Raw genomic sequence first — 20,285 nt, forward strand, 5'->3', positions numbered from 1 at the left:
GCGACCGAAAGCGGCCGGATTTTATAGCGATGGCGCGGTTACTTTCTAGCCACGTTCGCGCATTAATTCAGGCGCATTCAGCAGCGTGAACGTGTGTCGAAAAAATTTGCGATTGGAACAGGGGATATTCGAGTATTTTTAGCGGGGAAATGTGTCGGTGACTGGCGTGAAATTTGTAGAATAATTCTCAATGGATGTAGGAAAGTGTGTGAATTTGAAAGTTTGAAATGTAGGTGTTCCGGGTTTTTTAATAGTGCAATTGAATAGAATATTCTGTTAGCATAAGCACTCTAAATGATTTACATACCCAAGTGATGAAGTACTTGATATAGAGTTATCGTTACAAATTTGTTAATATTTGGTTTGATTATCAGATAGGATAGCGAAGTGACATAGTATATTTCAGTGGTGACGTTATTAGAGGCTGCTGATCTTCTGGGACGCTCTGGGACAAAATTACGCTATCATGTCCTGATATCTCGAGCATTTCTCTCTCTCTCTCTCTCCGGCTCCATTCATGATTCCATTCATTCGAAATTATTCCAGGGAATTCTTGGCCAAGGGAACTGTAGCGTTGTAAAATGTACATGAACGAGATAAAGGGGCTGTGAAAATCCTTGAACGAGAAAGGATAATGAAGATGGAGATGGTGGTAAATCATAGCGTAAGTAGTATAAATTGTAATATGAATTTTATATTGTAATATTCTCATTCAAATACCACATTGGTTTTATAATCAATGCTGGCTCATTTGTCTATGAGAAGAGCAATTTCCAGAAGAGAAGGGAGTGGAATAAGAATTTTATTGTGCCTCAAGTATTAAAGAAATAATTCAATTGTAACAAGGGCGTTGTCTTAAGAACTGTTCTTGATTAAATAGGTAACGTCGGTCACCAGCTTGGCGAATCTCTTATAATTTGAGTCAAAAACATGAGAGACGTTCAATTCACTCAGAGTTACAGGAAATTCACGTAAAACCCAGCGATTTACCAAAGAAATTCTCGACTCTCTCTCGAGGCGTCCTCTTTTGCTTGAAATATTCGCAATTTACGTAATGAATTCACAGTTTGCCCTTCAAATTTCACGAGTCCCTAAAAAATTCACGATTTACGTAACAAATTCATAATTCACCCAGAAACTTCGCGATTTACGTAGTAAACCCGCGGTTCAACCGAGAAATCCGCGATTCCCCTGAAAGATTCACGTAACCAGCCACGGGTTAGGAACACTGGTCAGCACTTTCAGGGGAGAGTATGAAAAAAGAGGGAGAAAAAAAAAATGTTGCATCGTCCGGACGCTCGACCTTTTAGAGATTATGCTCATTTGCATATTACGGGGCGGCGAGGTCGCGTACGTCTGTGTGTGGAACGTTGCCAAGGGGCGAAGAGAATCGAGGAAGCCCGCGTTTCTGCCCTCGAGATTGTCGATACCGCAACTTTCGATAGCGGGCAAGCGAAAAAATAGCTCCGGTCTTTTATTATTCGCCGCCAGACCGGGGGGCATGCACACGAGAGCCGGCGATCGAAACCGTGACGCTCCAATTGCCCCGAAACATCCCGCCATAATGTGCCAATTACGATTTGGAATGCGCCGCGCGGCTCGCATTTTCCTTTGGCCCTCGCAGAATTCCAATTTTCCAGTGAAACGTTCACCCGAATTGCCAGCGAAAACGACGCCCGGAGCGTAACAAACTGAACGCGGATGGGTTGTTTCTGCCCACGTAATCGGGGGAACGCTCTCGAGCACGAAGAAAAGTGTTGGGAGAGTGATTCATTGGGGGGGGGGGTGGGTGGGTGCAGAGTTAGGGGGCTCTTGTTCATTTTGTCAGGGTCTGCGTGTTGAATTTATGCGCGCAAAGTGGGATTTCGACAAGTCGGATGGGTCCGATGAAGAGACACGTGAAGTTGAAAGTAGGGAAATAGAATGTGTAAGTCAAAGTTTAGAGTTCGACCTGGAAGCGTGGCTTGTCTGCACGTGTGTTTTCCATAAATGCTCGATGTAGAATGGAATTTTTAAATCTCTTGGGAAAATGGTACTTATCTTGAAACGAGCGTAGACTCTTAACAGTTTTGACAGCCTCTTAGTAGCTGATAAAAAATAAATCTTACGACAATATTCAATCGATTCTTGGATCGTTCTTAATTCGTCCCGAGTAACCTAGCCAGTTATCCGTTTAAACTATCTCTATTATGCATTACCTAACGCGCTTTATAACCGAGCATCTAAGTGACAGTTTTAGGACGCTTCGTCCAATCTATAATATCCTCTTCCCGAGGATGAGGCGGTTGGATTTTTTTGCTAGTATTCCTAATCGAAACTCATGCTTGTGCGATGCATCAACGTCAACGACAGTTCGTGCACGTTTCGGTAACAAAATATCTTTGCTGTACCGGCGATGTAAAAGAGAATTGATATCAGCGATACACTACTCTTCGAACAAACCTTTCACTTGCTATATCAAAACTATCTCAAACTACCTAGCCCCTCTATCGAGAAGAAATCATTTCGAAATTGCTACCCCGAAGTCGCCTGCCAGTAACCATTAACTCCATCTAAAAATATATCTCTTCATTTCTTAGGCCAATATTGTTTCCAAATAACTGCCCCCTGTCCTGAGAAAATTATTCTCAAACTCCAAGCTCAGTCGCCACAAAATAACAGTTTCCATTATCACAGAAAGCTACTTCTAAGCCACTAGACCGAAGCCATCCTCAAGCTATTGTCTCCCCGATCGACGAGAATATTCAGAAAATATCGGAACACAATCGATCTCAACGCCTGCCAGGCAACCAATTTTCTCGTCGCCCGGAGAAACCGCCCTTCGAAGGAGCGCCCCTTTCAGGCCTTTTTATTGTCCTAGACAAAAGCCCCCCAATAACGGAACTTCGATCAGCCCCCGTTGGAGGAACTTCCGTCGGCGAAGTTACATCGCCGCGATCGCTGTTTACCTTCCCACCGCGAAATATGCTGCCCCCGTAACCAGCCACGGCACGCGATTATCGCGTGACATCCGGCTGCTTCGCGACATCGAACGTAATTGCTGCTCGGACGTTCTTCTCGCGGCATTGATTCGCGCGGCAGCAACGTCGTCGTAGCTGTGCACACAGAGACGCCGAGCGCCGAATGGTAGTGGGCTTGTAAAATGGCGCACGAGGCGGTTCCTATGCGAGGGATCTACGAAATTTATAACCAGTTTGATGGCGAAATCCGTCGTCCTGGCTGTAATATCGCGAAGCTTTGGCTCGTCCGCGTAGTTCATAAATAATTTCGCCTGGGGAACAGATTCAGCGGGGGTACCGAAGTTGGGCGATCACCTTGGCGTTGCTCTGGATGGCGAGTGGGGGCGGGGGTGAAGTTTCGGAAATGAGAAAGTTAAGCTTAATGGCTAGGAAGGATTCTCTGTTTTTACACGTAGAAGTGATTATAAGTGTGGATGGATTAGAATGTACTTTAGAATTCTTCCTCCAGAGGCAGGAAAGGCAACTCTCGGGAGACTTCTGCATCCTAATGTGAATTTCAAGAGGAGACGAGGAAGAACGTTTCTATTCCACGGTGAAAAATACTTGACACTTCAGAGGATCCATAGAATTACCTATTTACTCTTTGTCCACGTCGAGGAATATATTCCTGGGTGGCTGTTAACGAACTTGTATACGGGAGTTGCTTCGTTCTGCGCGTTCAATCTTCGCCACTCACGGGTAAAACCCTCCCTTTCGCGCTTAATATCAATTACAACGCTGACACTTTGCTCGTGCTACGCGAGCGAACGCTTATCTTCCAGGAGCTACCAAAGTGGCAAATAATAAGTTTCGAATAATATACATTTACGATGCGCAACGTCTTGCGCGATGGTCGCGGGATGATTCAAGGAAGATGGTTGCTTGGACTAGGCCGCGTTTCATCGAACTTACATTCGCTACGTTCGATGCTTCTCTACTGGCATTTTTATGGAGCGTCTAATTCGAAGGATCGTTCCCTTCGCCTGTACCTGCTGACGCGTATTTCGCCCCTAGCACAGCGCTGCACACGTTTGCCTGTACAATCTGTGGCGATCGTGTGGGGGTGTGCTGGTGAGGAGGACAGGGTTAGGGTGTGACGTTCGGGGTGCGATGGTTTCGAGATGGAAAGTGGTCGGGGGTATACGGCCGAGGGCAGGAATCGTGGGACAGAGTGGGTCAGGCCTAGAAGTCAGACTGTGACGTGGCCAGGGCACTCTCGGCCGTTTCCTCGCGTCGTCATAATGGCCTGGTCACTTCCCCGCACTCGCAATGCATCGGATGACCCCGTCGATCCACGCGATTGCTTATCGAGTGGTCACTGGAACAGAAAAGATTGCTTGATTACGCTGGGTAATTCAAGGGGTCATTACGAATTAAGAAGGTGAGCAGGGGAGTTTCCTATCTTTAGTAGTTTTCGAGATAATTGACAGAATTACCAGCTGAAATGGTAAATGATGTATGTAAGTGCCAGACGCAAAAATTTGCAGCATTTTTTTCCAACACAGCGACTTTGCTACTTATGAGCTAGGTTTTGTCTTGCGACAGTTCTAGAAACTAAAATAAATTATTCTAGCACATACAGCGTTCACCACCGTATTCAGCATGGAATTTATATCCTTTTCTACTGAATAAATAATTTTTCATTTCTTTGGCAGTTACATCGGTTACCATTCCAACTCCTACGATACAAATGTTTCTCATCCCCAACTTGGAGGGCTTTCTTGACCCTCTGTATATTTAAAAAAAATACGTGTCGAATATTTTTCAATTCTCTGCTTAATATTGAATGAGAGAAACGAATATTATTTCAAACACGCACTGTGCATTTAAACGCATATCTTTGCGTTTGCAGCTATTCTTCTTTCACTCGAAACCTCTGTGAATATACCCAGAGCGTTCCATTGGCTTAACCGCTTTCACGCGCAGGATCATACATCGGCACGGCCGACGAGCACGTGGTGGTCTACCTACGCGAAAACTGTTCCCCGATCCGAGGAAGATTATATTCCAGGAACAATGCGATCCACTCGTACGAAATGCAAATAATCCCCGTGGCCCTCGAGAGACGATGTCTCCTAAAAGGCCAAGGCGGGAACAATACGTTAGCCACTCGTGCTCGTACTTCAAAGGGATCAATCTCCGCGAACAATGCCTCCGCGAGACGCGAATAATTTTCTATGCCACGTGAATCCATATTGGACGGCTCCGACGGGCACACAATGGCGACGGAGTCGCAGAGACCGTGGCCGAAATGAAGTTTCCCCGCGACTACGGGCCAGCGGGACCTGCGGGATCCCCGTGAAAATCCGACCGCCGTGGCCCCGGGAAAGAAAAGGAGCGCTTCAACCCAAATTCGGCGGATTGGCTCCCCTGATTACGCGGCTGGACGAATAATAGTGGCTGGCCAAGCCGTGGATACAAAGGGGCCCATTGTCGAATCCAGAAGGCAACGCACGTGTGCAAGCTTCCCAGGAATCGCTGCACCACCACCCACGATCCTTGGTGTACGTGTATGAGCTCTAAGAATATTGCATATTCATATCGGGTCGTTTCGTCGCGATAAGACGCCTTCAATGGACCTCCCCCCCCCCACACACACACTTTTGTGCGCGACAGATGCACCTGTCGGTGTACGATTTTGTAATGCCGAGGAGAATCGCCGGCGAATGGAGAGAATTACACGCTGAAGTAGCGGGGGTGGTTGCTGGAGGGTGGCTGGTACAGGGGCCGGCGGGAAGGAAAGCGGGTCGTACGAATGGAACGCTGCAATTCACTGGTGGCACTGTAAAAAATTCTGAATATGATGTTACCATGACCTACATCGACGGGCGCTGTGAAAAGAACAGCGAATACAGGCCGGACCATTGTCAGCAGCCGCAGACCGATCGTATCAGCGCGAGACAACGAAGCTCGCGCAGTAGTTACGGCCTGATAATGGTCAGACAACGCTCGCGTCGAGTTGCGTGCTGGGCCTCGTTTGTAGGCTGCACGTATGCAGGAATTTTTAAGTTATTTACTTGTCGCCGTTGTCTGCGCCTGTCGCCGCATTTTCTCCTGTATTTGCTTGCCAGGTCGATGGTTTTCGCCTTGCTTTTCGGGCAACGATGATGAAATGGACTTTATTGCATCGTAAATGGCAGAGTATTAATGGTAGGATTTATGATATCAAGGGAGGGGATAGGTTTAACGCTGATTGCTGCCGCGAAATTTAACTATGAGAATATAGGTGCATAAAGTAAAACCAAATTCATTAATGCTGCATTAGAAAGTTTTGATAAAAATATGCGGGGACGATAACGGTGTTCCTTTTAGTGTCATACGAAGCGAGAAGAAGTAAATCATGTTTACGGTAGTTATCGACGTAAGCTGGGTTTGATGTATTAAAAGTATTCAGTACGGTAGAAAATTGCACTCTTTAGTATTAACTCACTTTCAGTCGCGTTCTGATTCGTCAGGCGCCGGTTACGATCGTCGGATTACCAAAAGAATTTTCTAATGCAGAATATGCACGTCTGCACTTCGTTTGCAGCTTTTGATATTGGTATTTGTTAGTATTTTTATATAGTATAGAATAATGTTTATTAACAAAAAGTGATATGGTATACAGAGGGAAAACACAACTCTGTAGGGTTTAAACGTTTGCGTGGTGGGTCTCCGCACCATGGAAGTTCTGCGCAGACTGAAAGAAAATTGTCGCCTCCGCATCCTCCCCTGAGTCCCCTCTATCCGTACAACAAGACAGAGTCGTGGAAAAAAACCCACGGGTCAAGAGGCCCAATGCTCTCCACTTGCTGTCTTCCTACTACGCGTAAATATCGTTTAATTCCAACAGTATTCAAAGAGTTTTAGTGGAACAGTACCATGTCGCACAGTCTTCCTCAATATTCATTTCCAACTGTTCCAAACGTTTCATATTTCTGTCACAACTTTTTAATAAAACATTTTCGAACCTATATTTGTACAGCACTTTTGTACTGTTTTTAGTCGTAGAATACGATGCCAAAGTTTACAGAGAAACCCTTTGGGACACCCTGTGCAGTGATGTAATAAAGATGATACAAGCTTAGAGTGTGTCCTTTAATCAGTATTACTTCAAATTCCTTCGCGACACATTTAACAATTTCGTATAAAAAAAAAGTATGCCGCCACTCGCGAACGAAAAATTCGTGCCACGATTCTGTTTAGAAGAAATCGTTTTAAACCGAGAAGTAGTATGAGGTCGACCGAAGACGGCCAGTAGTCACGGCTGTTTATGATCAGACCGCGCATACACCTCGATACCATTGAATCGATAGCTGGAGGGTCATGGCCATGTCAATTCCCTTCGTATCTCTTATTAAATCGTATGAATTTTTCATGCAGATATTCACGAATTTTAACGACCATCGGGTACAGAATCTTTGTAATTAAATCGACTGAACGGCTGCCGCCGCCTGCCGTTCAATTGGATATCGCTCTTTCTACGTAACAGGTTTGTTGATATTACAGAAATCCGTGAGCACGTCGAATACGATGGAGATGGAAGGTATGGCAAGATGGAAATTGCGGCAGCCTCTGCGCCCTATGGAAATTCAGCGTGACCTATTAATGGTTAATAATCGATCTGCTTGAACAGAAATTCCATTAGCGGCGGGATGCGGAAGCAATTTTAGCGAGGCATTGAAACGATCGTTCTGTTAATTTAAATTTTTGCCAGGGTACAGAGAGACGTGAAATTAGGAGAAATGTGGTTTCGGTGAAATTGGGTCTCCCATAGATTACGGTTTATTGAACGCTGTAAAAATTTTAATATCGCGATGTGCTGTTGGGAATATAATGTACACACGTATTAATAAATTTGAGAACTTGGGATTCACCGAGGTAATTTAATTGTTTTAGTAATTCATTGGGTGATTACACTGTGCGATATACTAAACAACATTGGTTTTTAACATCGCAGAGGTATCGCAAGTATTAAATCCAGATCAAGGACAGTAATTTGCATTTTTTTTTTCTTAAATTACCATTTAGTGTGAAATGTGGTATCGCGGCATCGATTCCTTTCGCCACTTAGTGTTTCTAAAATACCATGCAACGAAAATGTTGGTGAACATGCGGCGAGATACCAGCGAGAGTAATTACAGCGGCAGTTTCGATTTCCCCCTGGGTGGAACGAATCGTTCGTGACTGTCGCGAGACCGAGAGATCGATCATGAAATAGTCGCGCTCTGCTCCCTTTGGCTTGTAGTCACGTGTCAACATTATTATATCAGCAATGTGCTGGTCGTGTATTATTGATTCAAAGAAACGCACGGTAAAAACCGTTCAGAGTAATTTTCGAGTAGAAATAATGCATATGTAGTGGGCTCTTGAAATTATGCATCGTAAAAGTGCTGATCGATATCCGTCAAAATTCCTACTTTGTAATCACACTTTAATACAACTTCACTGAAATTGATCGTGCTACTTTCATTCTGCATTAGCATTCTTAGCTGAAAATTTTTATAAGAATTCCAAGCTGTTAGATAGAATTCGTAGTCATAATCAGGAACAGTTTCATAGTGTAACTAAATCGGCAGTTGATATAATAAAACATTTTTCACAGGATAATAAACGACTTCCCACTGAAACTAAAATTATCCATTTCTGCTATAGAAGCTTATACTATTTTACCAGAAATATAACATGATTGACATTGATTGACTCCAGAAAAATGCAGCTAAAATTGGAAGTTTCGAGAAATAGACACATCTCCTCTTAATTCAAATAAAACAAAGATTCGACCCCGTGTTAAAATAATATTCACCCCCTTCGCTGGGATTGTTAAACAAGTCCCTTTTAATTATTATAATTTATTACGCCCTCCTTATGGTGTCCCTTTCTCGAGACTCAAAGGGAAGCCACGCGGGTGGAAACATCGCTGGGAATGAACGACTTATCGAGAACAGGGGGCGGAAGGCGTTCTTGGCCTTGTCAAAATCGAATTCTCGAAACATCTCTAGGCGCGTCTACAGGAGGCCTTATTAAATGCGTGCACTCGACGGATCCAATATCGCGGTTCTGTCAAACGTGCCACTAGAGTCGACCTTAAAATTTATATCCTTCGGCACCCCGACACTCGTAATCATAACTTCAATTCCGTCGAGGATACAAAACGCGACGGGAAAGGGAGCGCTTGTATTTGTCCTCCCTTTCCCTGTTAACCACCCACCGCGCTCACTGACATTCTGAAAAGGTCGGGCCTAACGACTACGAGGATCCATCTCCAGGATTAAACCACGACGAGTCGCTGAACTGGATTAAGAATCGGGTGCCCGAGTATCAACAGATAATCATGGAAGGGGTAATCGAAAATTGGAACATGTACGATTTTTAAAAGATTCGTGGGTAGGGGTACGTTCACGATGTTTTGAAAGTTCGTAAGAAATGAAAAGTGATTTTGGTGGGATTGGTAATGCTTAAGTTGTAATGATAATGTGTGTAATATCGAAGGACCCCCGTTAGCAAAGGATTTTTTTTTTATTTTTCAACCGAGACTCGTGATTAGCTATTTTCTATGGCGATATGCAGTTGATGTAGTGAAATTCGTGATTATCGTGCCACGTTTTATAAAATGCGGATTGCCATCAATATTTCAGTCGAGTAATCCTAATAAGTTGAGCCTTTTTCCACTCCAAGCTGCACCATTCTCTTTAATAATATTGTACTTCCATAGCTGAAACGTATGCATATTGAAACAGCGAATAACGATAATGCATAGAGGTAGGGGGCATAAATTTTGCGTTCAATTTCACACGAAAACCACCGGCACAAGCCACTGGCCGTGTACATCAGCTGAGACCCTTGCCCTCCATCTATCCAGCTTATCTTAATCTATCGGATTTCCGGCGAAAATTCCACGAATGATGTCCCCTTAATTCTACAGAATCTCGCAAATACATGTTCAGAATTCTTACACAAACAGATATCGAGCCTCCAATAATTACATCCTATAATTCTACCGCAAACACCGTCTGCCTCGAATGTCATTACGATCCAATACCAAATTCGCGAAGCCGAGAGATGCAGCACATCCGCGCGTTAGAAGCTGCGACTTTCATAAAGCCGCTTTGCTGGTCAACAATTTTTTAACCTTACTTGTAGGTTCCTTAGAGGCTCAAGAAGGCAGACAGAAGTTCAGACAACTAGACGAAGCTAGGAAGAGCCACGGAAAGGTAGAGTAAAACAAACAGGACCAAAGAAAATTAGGAAAATGAAAATATTGGAAGAGGCAGGATAAGCAGGATGAGATCAGAAGTAATAGACAGCGGTAGGAAGAAGCCAGCGAGAATTGGATGAAATTGGAAGAAATAGGAACGAGGGGAAGGATAAACAGACCAGGAAAGGAAAAGCTATGGTGAGATATAAGGATCAAGGAGTAAATAGAAGAAAGGGAAGTCATGAAGAGGCAAAGTTGTACAAAAGAAGAAGAAGAAGAAAACGATCACAGGCGAGTGGAGGCAGAGAAAGGGGGGGGAAAATGCAAGTCTCAGGGACGTTGACCAGTACCCCCCAGAGAGAAGACCACAGGCTACCAAATGGCTACAGCTTGAGGTCTTCCAGGACCACTGAGTCCATAAATCCAAGTTGTCGCTCCTCCACCCAGCGGAGTGATGTCTGCAAGAGAAAGTGGCTGTCTCGGTTAAACAGACGCCTCTGAACCCAAACTTTCTTCCCGGGCGTCCGTAAATTCCCCACTCAGAAGAGAAAGCAGTAACCTTTTTTCTTTTACAAAAATTCAGCACTCGCCGGGCTTCTTGTCCCTTCTAACAGTCTCCAGAGGCGTGTGGCGAGCAAAAGTTCAGCGAGCAGAGGCTCGAAGCCGGCGGAACCCTTCGGCAATGCCGGAAGGTGATTGTCCTTGCCCTTGGTAGTTTGCACGCACGACAATCGGGGCAACATGAAAGCTCGCGTGACAGGGCGAATTTAAGAAACTCGACCAGCCAGGCGAACTCGCCTCGAGTAGATTCGGGTACTATCCTGCGCAGGAATTCCAGGCATAGTTCTGGTCAGCGCTGATGAAGAGGCGCGCGCCCGTCTCTGCACGCATACCTCGGTTAGCGTGATCCTAATAAATTTACCACGCTAAAAGCTTTACGCTGGCCCGCACCCCTGTGCTGGACGGCGCGGCGCGCGCCATACTTCGCTTTGCGTTATTAATTTCGACCGGCCCCGTATTCCCTAGGTATTTAACGTGATTCCGAATATTCGGTACATTATCCGCCGCGGGAACTATTACGCAGCGTTCGGCTGTCTCGGGACCTTTGCGCGGTGCGCCAATCGCATTATGGAAGCGAACGTTTCAGCGGAGTGCACGAAAAAGGGATGAAACGGAAGTTTGAGTGTTCTCGGGGAGACGGTTTAGAGAATCCGGGGTTGGAAATGTTTAATTGGGCCTCGTGTTGATTGGCTCGTTTGGGGATTGGTATATTTGCTTGGCAGATATAATATTCCGTTAACAAGGATAGAGAGGGGGAATGTTAACGCGTTGACTCTTAAAATTGACAACTTTTCCAAAGAGTGCTTGATAACTCAAACTTCTGAGTAATATTACCGTCACTAGGAACGATGTAAAATATTAAGTGCATTATTGAATTACGAAATATTATTATTCCTGAGGATATGGGTTTGAATGAATGTGAGTGTATGGAAAGCATAGAGATTGGAAATTTGTGTCTTAGAAGTATCTCGTGTGGGAGGCTCCTAATTCTAACCAGATTTGCTCTGTTCGTTCGTTAGTTGCTTTGGTAATTCATACATTAATATCTTACGTCGTGCAGGGAGAATATACATAATTTTCAAGTTTCAAATATATCTAAGGAAGCAGTATTTGAAGGTGTCGGTGTAATATCGTAAATTTTGTGATTTAAATATCGATTGACGCGCTGGACATTAACACTGAAACGTACACACTCGAAAATTCAACTCTGCTCGCTAAGTGTCTTACAGCGAGCACTGCATTCTCGTATCAGTCAAATTCATCGAACCTGAACAGAATTATAAAAACCACAAAAGGGAAAGAAAATCCTGGTACAACCCTCGGGACAACTTTTCCAATCTGACAGATTTGTTTGTCCCTGTATCGATTTCTCCCCGTAAATATTTCACTCCCTCCATCCTTGCCAAACGCTCATGCGGAAGTATCCGTACCGCCCCTCCTTGCCCCCCTCCCGTGGCTCAAGCAATTTAATATTTAATCTGAATCGGTGAAAGTGTGGATTGGCAATTTCGTCGAGGATCACAGGCTTGGACGTTCGCGTGGGCGGTTAAAAATAAATTTCAACGCGTCCCGTTTTAATTTCACGAATCCGATACCGGTATAACCGGCCCCTATTCCCAGCCTGCAGAGAGGAATTATGAGGTGAGATCCCATATCGTATCGCGATATCCTCGCTTGTTTTATTCAGCATGCGTGGGTCGCTTCTGACGAGAATCTCCAAGCTATGCTTTTAACTACTGCTGCCCCCCCTCCCCTTCTGCTTCTTCTTCCACCCCCGAAGCGCCTCATAAATATTCAGGGGGAAACGAAAGTGGTCCATAGCTGTGGAAATTTTTCAGCCGTAACTGTTCCTGCGCTTTAACAGGCGCTTGTAAGACGTCGAGGGGATGGCGGGTCGGTTTGAATCAAATTAGAGAGGAGCCTTATCGCGTCGACGACGTTAGAGACAAAGCGTGGCCTCGGGAGGTTTTCGGATGGAGGAAATTTCGAGTACACTGGTCTCGAAATATACAGGGTGCGGTCGAAATGCTGGTGCAATAGGAAAGTAGGTGAATCCTTGTGCTAAAGCAAGTTAAAAGGGCGAAGTAACGTTTCTTCGTACAGTGTTTTGTGATCCAGAAGATCGATTATGAAAATTTATTGGGCACATGTGCGCGTGACAAAGAACTGCTGATGAAATGAATTTCTTTGGGAAAAAGTAAGTGGAAAGTGTAGAATAAGTTTTTTTCTTTCAAATAAGGCTTTGTTTTCAAGGAAACCGAATATAATTTCTTCAAAGCTTGGTTGCATTCAAAGAAAGTTATTTTAAAATCTCGAGGATTCATATATTTTACAATTGAACTACATTTAGTGATCAATTCTGCTAGCTTAGTGACTTTTGAAAATCGATATTCTCGCAGCTGTCTCCTATGAAAAAACTTTATTCTTCACTTTGGATTTATTTTTGCTCGAGGAATCACTCCATGTTTTCTTGTGCTATCATTTTCAACCGCACCCTGTGTATGTGGGTGCTACAGGGGAATAAGAATCGCGGGCATAGTACAAATTGTTGGAAAGTTGTGGGACGAAATGTTATTTACCATTATACGTCTCTTGTGGGTGAACTCATGTTGGCTAGATGAAGAGACGTTTCAGTTCTGTGCAAAAGAAAGAGCGAAGGGGAAACTTCAAATAAGTATATCACGAGTAGAATGTGTCAAGAGAAAAATGTCTTTGGCAGTTCTCAATTTTCTTGAGAAAGTCTTTTAACCTGAATTAGCTCTGCTTCTGAACTCTGTTAACCTCTTGAGCCACAGTGCCTCATAGTTGCTCCATTTCGATGTTATACTCGTTCACGTCTTGCTGCACCTGTTTTAGTGTCATAAATTCTGCTTCGTGCTTCTTTAATTTATTTGGTGTCGCCGAGGCTACGTGTGGATATGATAGTGTTAGAAATAATACAGCAGCTTTCTAAAGAGATCAGGGTCGTGGACGTGCCGATGGTATTAGAACCGTGATCATTAGTTGCAGGCTACTATAACAAATGCCCCACAAACGTGAAGCATACTCGATTGCTGATAAAATTAGGGCATTGCATCTGAATGTAATAGAAACACCAAAGTGACCGTTTCAGACGAGACATTTCCATGGCTGATACATCAGATTCGTTCACTTAACGAAAACAGCAATGACTTAAAAACGGTAGAGAGACTATAACGTAGAAAATGCCAAAAAGTGCCTCACGTGAGAATGCCCCACCGGTCACGAACTTCGAGAACTAAAATTCTAAATAAAGATTTTTCGAAATACGTTTTCTCTCCGCCATAATTCTTAAACAGCAATTGTTATGCGCGTGGATTATATATGAGGGTGGCTGATAGTAAATCGACGTCAATAAGGGCGCAAACGGTTCCGCCCGTTTCCTGGAAACAATAAGAGGGCAACTCGCGGGACAAAAGCGTCGCGAAATCTCGTAGACAAAAGACGGAACAATAGACGTCTCTCTTTTCTGTCGTATCAGCTTCGGCTCAGTCCGCGCGAGTACCCGCTCCTATCGGCGTCGCCATGCACGCGCAGAAACCGGGCGATTTTTATTCCCAGTGAAAGAATCCACGATAACCGCGCCTCGAAGCCGCGAAAAGCTTTTGGGGGAGGGAATCGATACAGTCGTCTGTGCTTATCTGGTGTATTCTACTTGTGAATCAGCTCGAGTCAAATGGAATGGCCGCTGTCAGACGGATCGCGATGGTCCACTGGGTCAGCTTTGGGGGTGCAAAGCAAACGGTTTCATTTAATTCATCGTACTCGCGGGATGCGCTGTTTTACAGATACATTTGCTAAGTCTAAGTGGTTGTAAAAGTGTGGAGTGGTAATCTGGTGGGACAGAAGAGATAAGATACTTTGTGAACGTTAAAATGGGGGAGCGCCTAAACTTGACTCAGGAATGAGTGGAAAAGTCAGCTGTGTTACGGCATGCGTTAGTAATAATACTTAGGTGTGTAAAATGGTTAAAATTCAACGAGAAGTTTTTAACGAGATACATTTCGGTCCCTCCCGTAATCAGTGTTTTAGAAAGACAGGGAGTTTGAGGTTTGAAAATAGGTCCAGGCAAGAGTTTGAATCCTTAAAACACTTATAAATGGATGAAATGATAGGTTTAAATATCGTCGATTATAAGATTGACATAATAATGTGGCAGAAGTTATCGTCGATAAGAGAGGAATTATCTAGGATGCATTGAAGTGATTGATATAATGCAAATGTGAATACGAAGGTACAATAAATTTCGGATTTACAAAGACTTGCAATAGAACGTAGCACAAAATCATCTATCATGAAGTTGCATTGTTTTAAAAAAAAACTACTTACAGAATTGCAATGTGCTATCAATCAAAGTACGAACGACAGATGCACGTAAATCATCGTAAAACATTTTCTTCAGAATTGACCAGTCAGGCTACAGCTACAATTATTTATAAGTCAGATAAAGGCTTTGAAATAGTCAAACAATTACCACTCGCTATTCGAAACGCAAGAAACAAACTAATTCGCATCTCAAAGGAAAACATCTCATTGCCAGTAAGGTAGATGATTCATCACACTTCATCTTTGTACAATTTGTTTATTACATTCAATAACACAATATAATTACATACAACCGTTCCATCACGTATACGCCTTTCATCGCTACAAGCTTCGTTGCTGCAGCTCCTCGCGCCTCCCTCCGACCCCCGGAAGCGTCCTGTAGGAGGGTAGTCCGCTGGAAATCACCATTCCCCAATTGCACGCGGACTTTTCGCTAGCTTTCGCGGCGTGGCCCGTGCTCTGGCTGCAGCCGTGCAACGCGTCGATTTCGAGAAACCTCGAGATGATCCCCCGTGGCAGCGATAATGAAATTCGCGAGATCGTTTCGTCTCGGGCCGCGCCGTGTTTCCCTCCGTATTGAACGGCGTCAGATCTCTGTCTTCGTCGCGACGTGGAAAATCAATCTGCTAAAGAGAAAGGATAAATGCAATCCGAGGATTCTCACAGGTCAGGCTCGAGTCGACTCGATGTTGCTCGCGGAACGATGCAAAGCACAGCGAAAACACAGCGCATCCGGCACGAGGCACATCGCACGCGTTGCACGCATTTACCCTCGCGAGGTTTCCGCCGCGCGACGAAAGGGTGAGTGGCTGTCGAAATCGATGGCGAGTCCGGGATCATTTTCTCGCCGGATACTACTGGTCCAGCAAGGTTCTTTAAATTGTTACAAAACTGGGAACGGTTGGTACGATTACAGGTGGCTCTCGTTTCAATCGCAAATGCTCGAAAAGTGAAAAGTGGCATCGAAATAGTTGTATCAGTGTTCTCAGGTAATTTGTCTTCTCGTTTGGCCCCGTATAAATGAACGAACGCGACGTATGTTGCTTGCGTTGTAGAAAAAAGCTCGAAATTTCTTTAGTTCGACTACTCGCTAATAAAACGTGAAGGTATCAAAGAATCTTTACTTATTGTTAGTATATAGTGGGTACTTCTGCTTAGAGGTCTACTGTGGTTCGTTGAACTTTGATCTTTCTAGGCATAGCCTTAACGCTTTTATTTTTAATGAAAGCCTTAGTGCCTGTTTTTGTCGGGGAATAGTATATTCGTGTCGTTGTTAGATGTCAAACTTTAGCAGAAATCTTATTGCAATTTTAGAACCATCGAATTAAGAGTTAGACCTTGTGGGAATCACTTCATGGAAAGAATTATGCTGTTGCACGTGATTTGTAATTTTCTCAAGGAGATGCTAGATAAAGTCTCCTGTATTACTGAAAATATTAAAAACAGATAAAAAGTAGATCCTTAATTAAGCGAAGAGTAATTGCAATTTGCAGACGAACCTGAAATAGTGAGACTTGACTAAACTTAGTCACCATCTCAATTATCACTCACAATCAGTGTTTCCATTAGAATTTTCAGTCACGTATGTGAGGACAAAATTCTTGCTCCTTCCATAGCATAATTTCCACAAGGTTTTCTTACTACAATCAGGACAAAATCGATTGGCCTTCAAGGCTACGAAGAAGTGCCTACCCCTATCATATAATTTGTCCACTCCCACCAGAAACTATCACTGCCAGGGTGGTATTTCCATTACACCACATCTATCACATGGTGGTTTTATCATATCACCATCCTACTTCTTGTAACATAAAATCACTAATAATACCCAAGCCTTCCAAGCTATCCAACAATAGCCTCAAACAACCAATTGATTACGTCCCAGCTGTAGTCCAACTAGAAGTAACGGATTTCGAGCGCTCGTTGGCAACAGACACGAATCAACCCTCGCCAAAATGAGACCAGTGTTTTGTAGCAAAAGAAACGTAAAGACAAGGGGGCAACAATTATCTGTGCATACGTGCTCCTCGATTCTCCCACTTAAAAGCACTTTGGAAACGCAATCCCGATCGCTTACCGACAACACGTGGTCGCCAATTGGACGAGTTTTGGCAATGTTGATGGAAGTAGCAGAAAAAAACATATCGCATCAGTGATTCGAAATGTTTTGGCACGACGGACACACGGATACACACTCAAGCAAACTGTTGGCCCATTGAACGTATTTTACAGGAAAGATGCACAGGCTAGGATACACAGCTTTTCGATTGGTAATTGTCGATTATACCCTAATTTCATCCACCTATCGAATGGACAAGGCTTCGATGTACATTCTGTCCCTTAGGCTTCTTTTTACAAAGATGCATAGATACGCGCATGTTCCGTGTATTTTTCATACCCGAGATCTGCGTAGTCGATAATGCAATACACACACGCACACACACATACGCACACACGCATACACAAGCTCTCGTCAAGAGTAAGCAACAATTTCTGAACAGCTTTTCATTAGGACACTTTGCGTATGGTCCACAAGATTTCTTAATGAAATATGATAAAGAAAGTCATTTGAAATGGGGGAACAGAAAGTGTGAGTTCGATGTATTTACTATTTCATTTGAAAAGTATGATTATTAAAAACTGTTTGATTGGTATATTATTGAGAATGGAGGGGAAGTGATCGATTATGTTTGAGAATTTTCTTATTCCTTAAGAATCTTGTAATATGATAAATGTAAATACTAAAGTATTGCATTATATGTATAGGAAACTTTCATGTCGAAGTCAGTATTAAGTCACAAATTTGCAAGAGGCAGATTTCGATCAGAAACGAAGGTTATTAACAAATAGCTAGTAGAGAATCGAAATTTTCAAGTAAGTCTCCTTCGAATAGAAATATCTCCTAACTTATGTACAATATCAAAAACACTGTCGTAAACACGTTCAGCGTCACTGGAATAAGTCCATCGGTACTGAATCTTTTTGAAAAGAAACATATTTCATTTTGGAAATTTATTAAAAATATTATTAAGACATATCCCAGTAATACTGAACGTACTAAGGACATACAGGATGTTTTTAAACTAAATAATCAGACTTTGAAAGCCCATTCTACTTACCCCTAGGATGAGGAAGGTCCCACAGGCTTATCAGGCTCAGAAACGTTTCCCTTCTCGCCTATAATCGTCTCCTCTTCCCAAACTCAAATTCCAAAATCAACCCACCAATCCATAAACGTTTAAAGTTAAAGTTTCGCGAACCAAACAAAGAATTATAATCGTAATCTTAATTTCAATTTAAAAAAAAAAGAACCTCAAAGGGTGTCATATATATTTCCCAATAAACTGAACTCTGTGTGTACAAGAAAGCGTCCAAAAATTTCTACAATACTTTGTGTCTCGTCCAACCAACACAACCGGCGATACAACCCCGAAGAGAAATGTTTCAGAACCCGCCACGTGGACCGTTCCTTCGTTCTCGGAGCGAAGCAGTACACGGAATCGAAGCGACAATCGAGCGATCATTTTGGGAACACGGGTCGAAAGATCCTCTGCTCGACATCGATCGTGAAAGCAGCAGGCTCGCGAGACCTTTTCCGCGTCTCCAACGTTCGCATGGACGATAGACAAAAAGTAAAAAAAAAAAAGGGAAAAAAAAAACAGAAAAAAAATATGAAAACGAAATCACAGAACGTGATACTCACACCGAGCTGGTGTATACTCACACCCGAGTTTAACAGTGATCGTTCGAATCGCCGATATGTATGTTGCAGAATTTACATAACTCGACTCTGAAAAGAAACATTAGCAGCATTGTAATTCGGGATCGGTTATTGGGCGATTCGAAGGTAGAGAAGCGAGAGGCAGATTGAGAGACAAAGAGACAGAGACAGAGATAGAAGAAGGGAAGTACAGAGACAGTGAAAGAGAGACAGCTTCGAAACAGACCTCTCTTAGCGAGGGCTGCACGGGATTCCCTCTATTTACATAATCTCATATCGCTTTGTAAATTTATTCGGGAACGTCGCCGGCGCGGGGGCGGTCGCTTTATGCAAATTAATTCGCGCGGCGGCCGCCTAACGATTTTTAACCGTGTGTTAAAAGCGACAGCGAGTTGTCGATGCACGCGTCGATGGAGTTTGATTGATTGAAAGCCCGGGGCGGAACAACGGGCGACAGTTTTCGCTTTTGGGGAGATTGATCGTGTTTCCAATTCGAGTTCATTGGTGAACAATAACGTTGTTAGAACGTGATAGCGAGATATTCTTCTTCCGCTTTATCGCCGATGCCAATGACCTCCTCTGTGCCCAGCTTTTGGTGGCAAAATGTTTCTTCGCGAAATGTATTTAACTATTGCTCGATTGAGTATACAATGTACTGGGTAAATTAATCAACCCTTTGGATTAGCAATTTTTTATGCTCCGCTCGAAGTTTGCGTCCCAGGATATTTACGTGCATAGGCTGCATTTTCTTATACCTTGCGAGAAACTGGAGGGATTGGTAATTCATAAAAGTGGAGTGTAATATGTACCTGGGCGATGCTAGTTGATCGATCGATGTGTGGATAAGGAAGGCAAGGGGGTAAGAGATGATGAACAATTTTGGAAGATATATCCTGAGATAGTTTTGCATTCGATATTCAATGATTAACGAGCTAGCCAGAATTTTCCATTGGTCAGAGTGGAAATCAGTTTATCAAAATATATACCGGGTAATCTGTACATAGTTACCTTGAAAGATTGCACCTTATCCTACGGTGAATATTCCGAAATTAATCATTCACTCTGTGTGAAAGCTGAGGCTGTACAGTGCGCCGCATTATTAAACTGATGCTTTATACTTAAAATAGTTTCTATCTAGTACAGCAATATTTTCACCGTTAAGTTATAAGTAATCTGTGTAGTTTCCTCGGTAATGTTCCATTCTTGTATAGGATTCATGGCCATCCCGTAAATTATTTTTCAAACACGTTCGAGTCGCAATCACGAAGTCCTTCATGGATCGTTTTCACTCTGTAACGTGGTGGAATTCGTGGGGCGAGCTCGGAAATGACGAAGCACGCGACATTCGATTATATCGAATTCTTTCACGCCAGAACGGCCCCTTGTCGCGGGAACGCGAAGGTCGACGTTATGTAAATTAACTCGTTTATCGATAAATATAACCTTCGTCATTCTTTGACGTTAGAAATATAAAGTACACAGA

At 43.4% G+C, this 20,285-nt stretch overlaps 1 protein-coding gene across 2 annotated transcripts in view; it reads right to left on the reverse strand.

Annotated features, from left to right (window-relative positions):
• Window positions 1-2,063: 2,063 nt before the first annotated feature.
• Window positions 2,064-20,285, reverse strand: part of Teh1 (tipE homolog 1 phospholipid transfer protein) — a 50,964-nt gene continuing 32,742 nt past the window's right edge. Inside the window, exon 3 of one of the 2 annotated variants that reach the window (XM_076811631.1) lies at window positions 2,064-4,317. In XM_076811631.1, the coding sequence (XP_076667746.1) occupies window positions 4,236-4,317 (82 nt within the window). In that variant the 3' untranslated portion in view covers window positions 2,064-4,235. Of the gene's footprint in view, window positions 4,318-15,371; window positions 18,872-20,285 lie in introns of those variants that run through there. The other variant, XM_076811632.1, reaches the window with a different exon arrangement.

The sequence above is a fragment of the Andrena cerasifolii genome, chromosome 5, assembly GCF_050908995.1.
Source record: "Andrena cerasifolii isolate SP2316 chromosome 5, iyAndCera1_principal, whole genome shotgun sequence".
Classification (NCBI taxonomy): domain Eukaryota; kingdom Metazoa; phylum Arthropoda; class Insecta; order Hymenoptera; family Andrenidae; genus Andrena; species Andrena cerasifolii.